This window comes from Ctenocephalides felis, unplaced genomic scaffold, assembly GCF_003426905.1.
Source record: "Ctenocephalides felis isolate EL2017-DRISC unplaced genomic scaffold, ASM342690v1 CF-g0.4_SCAFFOLD_01886, whole genome shotgun sequence".
Taxonomy (NCBI): Eukaryota; Metazoa; Arthropoda; class Insecta; order Siphonaptera; family Pulicidae; genus Ctenocephalides; species Ctenocephalides felis.
This window is the reverse complement of record NW_020538040.1, coordinates 12,680,944-12,694,239: the sequence shown is the minus strand read 5'-3', so window position 1 is coordinate 12,694,239 and position 13,296 is coordinate 12,680,944. Positions and strand designations below refer to the sequence as shown.

The window sequence follows — 13,296 nt, the reverse complement described above, 5'->3', positions numbered from 1 at the left end:
CTCGAGAATGGCGAAGAACTGAAGAAATTACAAAAATGCACGAAGATCCGAGTCATCCATTTCGAGACTTCGTGGACAACGTCAAAGAGTCTCGAACTACGTATATGATGGACATATATGAAAAATTTTACGATGCCATCGTAAGTTATAATTTTAATCTAACAAAATTAATAATCTATAGTATTTATAATGAATCTTATAAATTAGTAGTATCACTATTAACATTAGAATTGATCAATTGATTAGAGGTTGCCTGAAGACTGTGACAAATTTGGGAAAAATATTATTTGAATTCAGGTCTGATATTTTACATCTGAAATATTTTTTGAATACATATATAAAAAATAGGTAAATGTATTTGATTAATATTTGCAGTAATTAATATGATTTTGTGTGTCGATATACAATATAAGATAGTTGCCAGTATTGTTGGTTTTTCGGTTTGTTTATTTGTCTATGTCTCCAAACTTATCAAGACTTTTGCCAATTTGACTATTTTTTCTCGATTTTGTTTCTTTCTTGTTATTTTACAGTAATCATATCTATATCACATATGTTCTATAAGCTGTTTTGAGGACTGTTTTTTACTAAGAACGACGTTATTAGCAGTAAATCCATTCATTACTCTTATTAACTGAGATATAGTTATCAGTTTTCTAATACTGAATGATATTTGAAAGTCAACCCCTCGTACGCCTTTCTAATTGGGATATTGCAGCAATCTCATTATGGGCTATTTTCACTTGAAAGCAAATTAATAACTATATGTCCAAGTAAAAACCAATGTCACTACTGCTTGATATCAGGCTGTTCAAGACAAGTATCAACTTGTCTGTTCAAGACAAGTTTAAACCTGTAACTTCTTATTGAAGCTCTAACCACTAATTCATTCAGCCAATTAATAAACATAATAGCCTGAAATCCACTTAAGTCTATTAGACAAAATCTAATGTACAATTCTAGTCTAAAATTAATCTTGATGATTTTATCATTTTTTTTAGTTATGGACCGATAATTTCGACCTGGCAGTTGAACAGTTTATACCATTTTTGAGGGCAGTATACAGGGCCGCAAAAGGAGGTAAACTAGGAGATATCAACAAATATTATAAAATGGGAAAAGAAAAGAAGCGTGACTGCTCTGTCTCTACGGGTAAATAATACAAATTTCACTTCCAAATATTTTCATATAAAGATTAGGTAGTATTTTTTTTTAAATATTCTGTAAAACGCGATGAAAAATAACAATAAGCTAGTTGCCTTAAGCATCGTGCCTTAAGGTAAATTGCTGGAACTTCCCGTACAGTAACGAAATGTTCGAGGAGTACTGAATGTTTTGAAATAGATTATTATTAATATTGTAACATTGTGTAATATTTATATAAATAAATTTGTTCAAAGTATATTAGAACTTTAGTCAGAATTAAAGTAAAATGAATTATTTTCGATATACAAAAAAATTTTTTTTTGAAAAAAAAAATTGAAAAAAAAAAGTTGAAACAAAAATTTTTTTTCCAGAATCAATTATTTTGTTTAAACAAGCAGAAAGTTCTTTGAATCATTTAAATCGGACGCTTAGTTCTCTCAAAAACTGCCATTTTTTGCAAATTTAGCTCCGTATCTTCGAAATGACTGGACCTGCCAAAATCTGATAAACACTTCTCCCAATCATTACTAATTGAATGTTTTTTAGAACATTCAAATCGGATGCTCCGTTCTCTCAAAAACTCGATTTCTATTTTCTGCACTCTTTGCTTTTTATCTCCGTAACTGCTGGACCTGCCTTTGCCAAAAACTAATCAACTCATCTCCCTATCAATAGGAATCGAATGTTTTTTGAACGATTCAAATCGGTTGATCCGTGCGCCCGAAAACGTGACTGGAAATTTGTATCCATACATACATACACACACACATCCATTTTTTCTGAGGTATGCCAAAATGTTCAGAAACCTTCAAAACGTCGAGAAATGTAAAAATTTTCAATTTCGATTTTCGGCCCATTACAATAACTTACCCTACGGGAAGTTAATAGTTATAATTAGTAGTAGGTACTAGCACTATTCCTGTACAAGGTAGAAAATCGAAAAATGGTTCGGTAAAGGCTTTGACAATAAAATTTTAATTTTTTTCATATTTTGCCAAAAATCATAAGATATTTTTTTATTCTGATTAATATACAAAAGTCTATATAATGCAAGAGATATATACAATTGGGCTTAAGGGGTAACACTACCCTTAAAGAACGTGTTTTAGGTAATTTTTTAGATGGAAAAATGGTAGAAAAAATATAATGTTGGAAAAATATTATTTAGCGTATATTTAAGTAACTAAATAAAAAAATATTCAGAAATGATGGCACCACAGACTTTTTCCCGAGGCACTTAGAATTTGGGGCGCAGTGTAGCTGCTGCAAATTTTGATCTAAAAAGAGAAACATTTATTGCACCTGCCTATTGCTAGAGAAATATGTAGGAGATTTTAAAAATATTGATTTTTGTGTGAATAGCGAGTATTTCAATCAAATCAAACTTCCCAATGGTGTTAGTGTTATCCTTTAAGTTCAATATTTTGTTCGTCTTCTAGAGTCGAATACAACTAGACAATTATTAATGGAAGAGGAGTACCTGGAAGAGGAAATGTTGGGCGAGGATGATCTTCCAGTGATGGAGATGAGAAATGTCGATTTAAGTTTTACGGAACAGTCGAAAAGTGAGAGGACCAGCCAGGACATGTTCTACACTAAAAGCAACTGCATGTGCTCTGACGGGCAACCGTGCAGCCACTGCTGGAAATGAACATCTAATTAGAATCATCTCTATTAAAAAAAATTTATAGAAATAGGATTTTATGCACTTTATATAAATTGTTATACATAATTTGTTTTTTATCTGTTTCAAAATTACATGTAAATTTACTTAATACAGAATTAATGCTTCTCTTTTATATAAATTTCTAAATGCCATTTTTTTTGTTGAACGACAATCCAAACTCTAGTTCTGAACTTAAGTGTAATTTTTACGAAATATTTTTCTCACAATATATAATTTTTTTTAAGGCACGAAACACGCCTGTACTGATTACTAGAAAAACTGTGACAATGACAGTCAACATCTGACTGGATTGTGATTATGGCTTTCTTAACGTTGAAAAACGGAAACCTTTCTAAAACTAGCCAAATTTTAAATGGGGCCACTGTGTCATTTTGTCCATATATGCCATTTTGTCCTTATTTCCAAAACTAATCTAATAAAAATCTGCTGAAAACACTGACGCTACATTAATTTTGAAACTAACTATAGATAAATAACTAACTAACTGACAAACTAACTAATTAGTGGTGGGGCATCGTTCCTTAAGGCAAATTGCTGGAACTTCCCGTACCGTAACGAAATTTTCGAGGAATATCAAATGTTTTCAAATAGATTATTATAAATACTGCTAAATTGAATAACAAAGTTAAAATTATTTATTTGAAAGTATATAATAAGTGAGCTTCAGAACTTTAGTCAGAATTAAAATTGAAATCTTAATTATTTTCGATATACAAAAAAAAAAATTGGAAAAAAAGATTGAAATAATTTTTTTTTCAAAAGCAATTGTTTCGTCAACACAAGCAGAAAGTTTTTCGAATCATTCAAATCGGATGCTTATTTCTCTCAAAAACTGCAATTTTTTGTACATTTAGCTCTTCATCTTCGAAATGGCTGGAACTTTGCCAAAAACTAATCACCACTTCTCCTAATCATTACAAATTGAATGTTTTTGAATCATTCAAATAGGATGCTCCGTTTTCTCAAAAACTTGATTTCTATTTTCCGCATTCTTTGCTCTTTATCTCCGCAACGGCTAAACCTGCCTTTGCCAAAAACTAATCAACACATCTCCCTATTCATAGGAATCGAATGTTTTTTGAACCATTGAAATCGGTTGATCCGTGCGCCCGAAAACGTGAACTGAAAAATGCGGACACACAAGACACACACATCTATTTTTATCTGAAGTATTCCAAAATGTTCAGAAACGTTCAAAACGTGAAGATATGCAAAAATTTTCATTTTCGATTTTCGGCCCATTATTAGAACTACTCTACGGGAAGTTAATAAAATATAAAATTTGTTCAGTTTATTTTCTTTTTTAAAAGTATTACATGCAGCAACATTGAGAAAATTTATAGAAAAACTGAATTGAATAAAATTCTAAGTTTAGTATAAGTATACTTACTCATCTCCATGAAAACATTCCGAGATTTTATTTTCGGCAGATGGTTTTATGAGGACTTAAAAAGTCTGAAACAGAAATTCCACTTTTTCCTACTTTTCTTTCTATTTCTGAGCCATAAGCCATAAATATTAAAAATGAGCTAAAACACAAGTAAAAAAAATAATATATTAAAATTGAGGACAAAAGTTATAAAATTCATTAGACCAAGAACAAAACAAAAAGAAAATAGTATTAAACAAACTGAATATGCTAAAATATTTCCAAGAACAAACCTACACCAATAAAGTCACCAAGGAATAAAACATTTTGTTGTTGTTGGAAATAATTTATTTACGTAAAATACATATTTTATAACTAAAAAACGAATTGCGCACATCTCTAAATTACAAATTACATCAAAGGCAGCTGATGTGAAAATAATACAAAATGTAAAAACTTAACCTTCAATAAATAAATTGATATAATAAATTAAATAAATAAAAAAAATAATGCAAAACAAGTGCTATGAGAAGACAACGTCTTGAAATTCACAATTAGAAGCTAAATTAATAATAGATTTTTAATAAACATAATTTCTGTTTCATAAAATTATATAATAATAAAAATTCAACTTCCATCAAATATAGATAACTTATAAATCTGCGTTCTACCTTGAACTGAAGTGAAATTTTACCTCAGACATTGTAACCTCTTAAAAACTAACTAATTCTTATAAAATCATTTTATTTAATATAAATAAAAAACAATATAAAAATAAACAAATATTCAATCAACTGCCTTCGGTCTAAGCAACTCAATAATATTATAATCTACAGCCGATTTGAAAAGCAACTAGAATATCTTTGATGTGAAAAACATTTTGTCAGTTCCGTATAAAATAACATCCAAAATAATTTAAAAATATACTTATAGACCTCGAAAGGACATATACATCTTATTTGGAAAGTTATTTAATATTTAAATTACTTTAAAAAAATATTTAATTATTGTTTTTTATTTGATATTCAATTTACTTTAGAATTAACAAAACACTTCTGAATAGAGAAAATTTATCAACTATTATATATAAAAATTAAAGCAAGTAATAAATTTAAATTAAATCAGTCGTATGGCTTCACCAATATTTAATTTTATATAATAATTAATTTAAAATATTTGTAAGTTATTATAGAAATGATCTGTTAATAATATATATGTCCCTTCAAAATCTATCAACATCACATATCCTAAATCATCAATATCTTAACACTTTCCATTTATTTTCTAAGACTTAATAATTTACTAAAAAATTTCATTTAAAATTTCTTCATTAAATAACTTTTTGCTTAAAAAACACTTCGATTCAAATTTGGCATAAATGGTCACTTGGTACAAATTTTCAGTTGAGAAAACTGTTAAGAATCACACTTTTTCTTACATTGTAGGAATGGAATTAAATTATATATTATATATATATATATATATATATTATATATATATATATATATATATATATATATATAAATTATTCCATTTGTATAAAACTTTGGAAAAAATTCTGTCATTTTCTGATAAATAATTTTATCTACTCTCTAATGATTGAAAATGATTATGGTGATAAAATTAGCATGGGAACTGCCGAATTATTTCAAATGTGCGTTAGCAATTTATATATGATATTTATATTAAAAAACTGAGCAAATCCAAAAAAAGTTTCCTCAACATTAATAAAACAAATTGAAAGTATTAGAAAATAGGTTTTGTATACTAATTTTTTTTTTATAAATAACTTGTGGAATTTAACTAAATCAGCCTTGTAAAATTATTTAAGATTCTGCTAAAAATATATTTGCACACATGTTTAGATGCATATATTCATCTAGAAATGTAATCCAGATCTAGAATTTAATCCAGAATCACAAACAAAACTATTGTATAAATACTAGATGATGTTTTAATAGTTATGACCTAATAATAAACTTTCAATGAACTTAAACAATAAAATTATTAATTCCGATAATCCTTTTGGTCATACAAAAAATTAAAATGATTTAACATTATGTTTGAAAATGTAAAAAATAATCAGCCACTAAAGATAAAAAATCATACTACATGAAATTCTATCCTTTTTCAAGTTCCCATACTATTTTTATCAATATAATGAAATAAAAAATAATTTTTTATTGCTATTTTTTAGTCATGTTCCAATAAAAATATCATTTGTATGCAGCACCTTAAAAACTAAAATGTATAAAATTTTTTATACAAAGATACATATGTATAAAAACATTGATTGCACCAGCCTCCTTAAAAAAGGCACACGGATTGAAAATTTAATTTATTCTTAGTTCATCAATAATAAATTTCTAATCCAAAAAAACAATTTATTTATTTTATTGATAATAATACTTTAATATTTAAACATTATAATACTAAAAAAGCCATGTATTTTAATTTTACTTATTTATTTAAAACTTTGGAATTAAAATCTGTTCCCGTATGCATTTTTTTCAGCTGGCGTTTATAAATATACACATTTATATATATGAATTTTTATTTATAATATTATATGTTATTGTGTAGACCTTAAAAAGGTGATAAACAGTGTAAAAATATTGTCTAATTTTGCTGTGATGTAAAAAAATGACTAAAGAGGGTAATATTATTGTTGGTACAAAATCGAGCTTTTAGCATATTATTATTTATTGTCTTGAAACAAACTAGTGGTATTTGTATGACACAGTAAGAGCAATAATAGTGTAACCAGTTTAATGAATTCCAAGTTAGAAAAAAAAACAAAAAATACTTTTTTAAATTTAAAGAATAAATATTAACTCTTTCCACTCGCTAATTCGGAGATTTATATGAATTTTGCCGCCGGAGCGGTGGCATCCGAGTTGAAAGGGTTAAAAAAATGTAAGGTATAGTGTTGTAAAGGAATGACGAAAAGATGAGCACCCAAGGATGTCATCTGGATTTTTTTTTTTAACCGAAAGTTTCGACTCTAGGAACAAATCAATAAATCCATTACTTAGGCCACGTTGCTCTCACTTTTTTAAGTTCATCTTTTATCTATTAACAATATTTTTGACAATCTGTAACGTCACATTTTAAACTGGTCTACACACCCTGTAACAAAAACAGCACAAACATTTCCTGCCAATATATCACAAACGTTCGCAAAACGATTTCAGTTTTATTATATTTATATGTTTTTTTAGACTAAAATTATACATATACGAATTCTCCTAAAAGTAAAGAAATATTAAAATAGCAATTTCCTTGTCATCAGATTAGAGCAGTCTTTTGATTTGAAATAATAATCATATTTTGGATGTAATGCGTTTTTGGAATAAACAGCTGGTAGAGGCAATAAATCAGGACTCTCAATGAGGATGGTTATAGTAGTGTCCGGATATAACGACGGACGATTATTTTTGGTTGTATCAGGTTTTAGTGAATTTGAACTCGTACTTAAAAAAATATTATAAATTATGTGAACTTAAATTGTTGTTGCAATAAAAAGTTAAAACTTCTAAAAAATAATAATTACTATTGGACACTTACTGATTGATACATTAAACAAAAAAAAAATAGTCATGACATCTCATTATTTGTAACCAATCATATTTTTAATACAGTGGTACAAATCTACTAAATTGGTTCAGAAGCTTGGATGTGAAACTTCCGGGTCACCAATTTAGTACAAAGAAATATTTATTGGTTACAAATAACGATAAATATTTATATAGTGAAAATAAATATTTAGCAGTTACAACTCTTGCTTTCCATATACCCAAAAGCATACCAATTTTTAAATAAAGATACGCATTTTTTGTGAATATCTATTGCAGTCTATTAACTATTCTAGATCTACAAAGTGTAATTATAAAAAAAAATGTGTCAAATTTTTTCTAAAAAAATTAAATAAGTGCAATTTCCGTAAATTTTCGGAGGATTCACGATGCCATTAAAACTTACTGCACAAATTTCCATTACTCAATTTCAAGATATTTTCCAAAAACTCAAAATTCAATAAAATGATACATAAGATGACTCTAGTAGAGTCCGGATGTAATAACTAATTATTTTTGATTGTAGTTGTTTTCGGTAAATTCAACTAAATATAAGAATTAATTTGAGCCTAAATTGTTGTATCTAAAATTGTTTAAATTTATGAAAGGGAATGGTTATTTCAGCGCCTAATATCCATATTTATTTTTATGAGCATCTGTAAGGTCCATCAGTGACCATTATAAAATTAATGTAATTATCCAAAAAATTTGTATATCATTCATCAAATAATTAACATAGGAGTGCAAAAAATGCCTATTTTTACTGTTTTCTTATAATCTCTACCAGCTGCTCAAAGCAAAAACCTCCGCCTCTTACAGAATGACATCAAATTATATACAATACTATATAACAATTTTAAGATACTTTATCTAGTTGCAAATTTTACCTAATATTTTTTGTCAAAAATACTAATTTTAATGTGATCCAATTTCATTTTGTTAAAAACAAACAATCTAAATAATCGCTAATATAATTTTAGCTAAATTTAATTTAATTTAATATGTACGCATGCCTTTTTCGAGATTCCTGATACTGTCATGCCCCTCAACGGAAAAAAATTATTAACAGTTATTAAAGTATCAACTAATTATATATATTCTAGGAAATAAGTCGAATAAAATAGGTACATTTAGAAAAATACCCAAAATAAAATCGTTACTCTCTTATAATATATTAATCGAAATTATTCAAAATGAAGTCTGCATAACTTAGCTTTGCAAAAACATATGTCAGTATCTAAAAAATGGAAACAAACATTTCCAATATAGATAAATAAATGTTATTAAATTATTCATAACCTTGAAAAACAAAAACTGTTTTTTTTTACAATTTGCCAAGGAGCATTCAAGCATCTTGTTAATACGCCTGTTGGAAAGTTAATATAACATACTAATTATAGATCCAACATTCTAACAAACATATTATAATCCCGAATAATATATTAAATATGGATGTGAGTGAGAATATACGCTAAAAAACGAAATAAAGTAAGTGCTCCCGACAGGTCAGCACTAACATTCATGACATACATTTTTTGTGTCAGAACTGACATGTGTCAATGGTAATTGAGATATATCTTTGGTGCCTGATGTCAATGGTGGCAGCTAATACTGAACCGATGTAATGGATTATGAATTGATAAAAAATATACATATTAGAGTGGGTCCAATTTTTTGGTCTTTGGGACACTGTGATTTGGTTGTATGAGTTATTTTAAGAAAACTTTGCCGAAGAAACCAAATAAATACATATTGTGGTACATTTAATTATGTAACCGGATAAAAAATTATAATATAAGGTTGTCAAATATCTCCCTTCCGCCTTTTTGTATTATAAACCAAGAGCAAAAAAGCGGAAGGGAGATATTTGACAACCTAATATTAGTTGAATATTCGATTGTTAATTAATATGGATTGTTAAAAAAATATGGGGATAAAACAATTAATCAACAAAAAAACAACGGAGAGACGCAGGTGCAAAAAGTTTGGAAATCACTGCTGCAGGCTTACGTAACCTATTGTTCAAAACTTAATTTATTCTTATAATTAAATAATTATTTCTTGTAATTTAAAATAATATCATCGGCATAATTTTTTTAGATGACCCATAGAATTTCAATGTGCCCCCTTGTGCATTTTTTCGGTCCCATATAATTTGACCCGCCCTAACTTCTACCTATATATATATATATATATATATATATATATATATGTGTGTATATATGATTAAATAAAATAGAAAAAGATTGCTTTTTAGACATGAGCACAAGACTTATTCAAAATTCGCGTGGTTCAATACTTCGATATAACCCAATTCAAATCACAACCGACACATGTCAATACTTCCAATTTCACTCCATGTCATGTCATGTCATTCCTACCATATGTCAGCGCTGACACGTGTCGAAGTTTAAAACGACATATGACGTCACGTCTCAAGTTTCTCTAGTTTCGAGCACAGTTCGGGTAATTCCGACGCTCCAGCGGATGTTTTCGAATCGGTCACGGAAGCGGATCGTGAATCTCCGCTTTCGGCGGTCTCTGGACCGGAAGATGCGGTTTCAGCGGCGGCGGCGGGTTTTGGAACTTCTAAGGAGCACTGTCCCTCCCAGCGGGCCTTGCTGCATGCATGAGACTGAAAAGACGGCACAGAGTTGGAAAATAGAAATAGAAAGGAAATGATAGATGATAGATGACAGATCACAAATGATAGGTGATAGATGAACGACATGTAAACTTAAAAGCCCACCTACAAGCAGACCCAAAGTATAATCAATGGGCCGATTCTGCTGCACAACAGAAAAATGTTATGGCAAGGCTACGATACGCTCTAACTTCCATATATTATGCTACTGAATCATACTAAATACTGTCAAAATGTCATGTGTTTGCTGTGCATTCAGGCGTTTTACACATAAACTGCAACGTCACTCGTATGTTATAAACCTGCGTCAGAAATACCCTGTAATCTAATATCGTTTTTTGACATTTGTGCAGTTTCTAGGTTAAGTTTTGTATCTGACAACCTGAGAAAAAACGCCTGACTGCACAGCAACCACATGGCTTTTGCCAATATTTAGATCGAATTAGCATAGAAAGTTCTTCATAACATAGCCTTGCCATAACATGGGTCTGTTATTCGGCAGAATCGGTCCATAAGTAAGAGTAGTAAATAAAAAATAAAGTAGAGCAAATACTGTCCCAATGCCAGATAAAAATGCAACAGTGTACAGGTAAATTGAAGCCCAGATTTCATATATCTGCAGGTACACCTTCAGTAAAGTTGAACGAGTAAATATAAAGTAGTCGCCCGACATGCAAAACCATTTGTAAAAGTGTGCAAAAATAGTTATATTTAGTTAAAATTAATTAAACTGAACGTAAGAAACTAACAATTCTAACTAAACCAGTTAACTGTGGCGCTCTCATTAGACCGTGTGCACAGTTTTGTATTGTCCTAATCGAGGTAAAATGTTTCAAGGTAAAATACCAGTTTGTCATTATTTATTTTATTTCGGCATATCCTCAAAAGGATGTTCCATGGTGTGTAACGGTTAAGCTCACGGACTCGTGTAGTCGAGGTTGTGAGCTATCCACTGAGAAAGTATATGCAAAAAATATTTATCGATTGCAAGACATTTTTCTCAATTTTAACTAATTCTATTGAAGAGCAATAATAAAGATAAATCTTTAACATCTTTGAAAAAACGTTCAGAACTACAAGTTCTGTAAACTGTGTTGGCAATCGTACACCCTACTCTATTATTTTTGTCAAAAAGGCAACCCAGTGGTCAACCACCCTATGTGTAGATAAACGTATATCTATTAGTGTTGGCGTATACATGTTGCAGCAATGCCCACGAAAGGCAATTTTCAATTAAGATTATATTAGAGAACAATAACCTGAAGTAAAAATTTGATATCATACTGCTTGATATCAAACTGTCCTAGGTTGAAATAGACCCCGGGTCTACTTTGTGCTCGCCTACGTTACTATGTCGGGCTCAAAAGCAATGCCAACTTATATATTAAAAACAATCTTATACAAGAATTGCTAATTAATATATTTTATTATTATTATTATTATTAACAATTTATTTTGTATAATATATTTCTAATCAACTAATTTCCGGAATGACCGAGAAAAATATTTTTAGGTAATTTTGTAACTCCAGAGGCTAAAATATAATTTCATGATTACTTTCTCTTAAAACTTTCAATATGTCTTTCAAGTTATTGAACTCGAGTATTACGTCTCTTTTAGTGTAATACTTTTTACGCCATATAAATAAATATTTTATAAATAACAAATATTTCATAAATTAGTAAAATTTCAACATAAGGCGCTTCACAAATACAAATTCCCTAGCAACTACATTCATTATCGATTCGAATATTATAAAAACTAATTTGTTTTATAATCTTGCTAAAACAATAAAAATTAAACCATATCTGCTGATAGATCGAAATTTGTTGTCAAACAATTTAGGATACATGAAACGATAACATTTTTATTAGATAATGATTATGAAATTACAAAATGCATTGCTGATCAGAAAAAAGACAAAATCGCGCGCGTCATTTTCATTGATAAGAAGTTAGCGATGATTTTATCGCAAAAACGGTACATGGTTTATAGTTCAGAATGAATTATCATTTTAGAACAGAAGTTTAGATTAAAGTACAAAAATAAAATCAGTCATCTGCCGCAAAATCTAATTAGTATTCGAAATACAAATCAATTTCCAAAAACCTGTCCAACATCCAGTCACCAAATCCTAGATGAAATAAGTAAAAAACAGTGAAAAATGTTAGATGGCTCACAAAGTAATCATTTTCCGACAGAGCATGAATTATATGAGCGTGAAAAAGATTTCAATAATTGATGATCAATATTTAAAAAAAATTACCATGGTGAAATCTCTGCGCCAAGGTTGAGAGCCACATTTGCCATCACAAAGAGGGCAGGGTCTCTCGAGAGCATAGCCTCCGCATTCGGAGCAATCCAGCGAAACCTGAAATATAAAATAAGGATAATTAATAAGTTAAATTAATTTTGTCTTAATTTTGGAACAAGAATCAGAACAATAGTTGTATAGGTTGTTGCTATTGAACTGGTCCTTATCCACGTCGATTTTTAGAAGTCAAGCCAACGGGTGTCCAAAAGGTATGTGATACTTTCTTAACTTATAGCCCTTTCTCTGTGATTTTTAATTTGACACAGCAATACCGAGAAAGGGCTATTTTTACTTGAAATCATATTTTAGACAAATTATCAGCCTGGCCGAAGTAGATATCAAATCTAGATCCTTGTGGTCGCAAACCTAGAACCTCAGTAGACATTTGTCCTTGTTTGACAAGTTCTTTAAACAGCACATTTTAAAGAAATCTCTACTTAAGAGCAAACTACCAATATTCATTATTCTATATTTGCAACATAACGACTCAGAGTATAACGAATATAATAAAAAGATGTAAAAATAGAATTTAATGTGTGATGTGGTATTTCACTTGCAACT

At 29.2% G+C, this 13,296-nt stretch overlaps 1 protein-coding gene across 2 annotated transcripts in view; it reads right to left on the bottom strand.

Moving 5' to 3' along the window:
* Nucleotides 1–4,228: 4,228 nt before the first annotated feature.
* The window catches only part of LOC113377226 (protein pinocchio-like), a 34,583-nt gene continuing 25,515 nt past the window's right edge, over nt 4,229–13,296 (bottom strand). Inside the window, exons 4-5 of one of the 2 annotated variants that reach the window (XM_026617464.1) lie at nt 12,688–12,792; nt 4,229–4,362 (exon numbers count right to left, since the gene is read on the bottom strand). In XM_026617464.1, the coding sequence (XP_026473249.1) occupies nt 4,270–4,362; nt 12,688–12,792 (198 nt within the window). In that variant the 3' untranslated portion in view covers nt 4,229–4,269. Of the gene's footprint in view, nt 4,363–9,994; nt 10,413–12,687; nt 12,793–13,296 lie in introns of those variants that run through there. The other variant, XM_026617463.1, reaches the window with a different exon arrangement.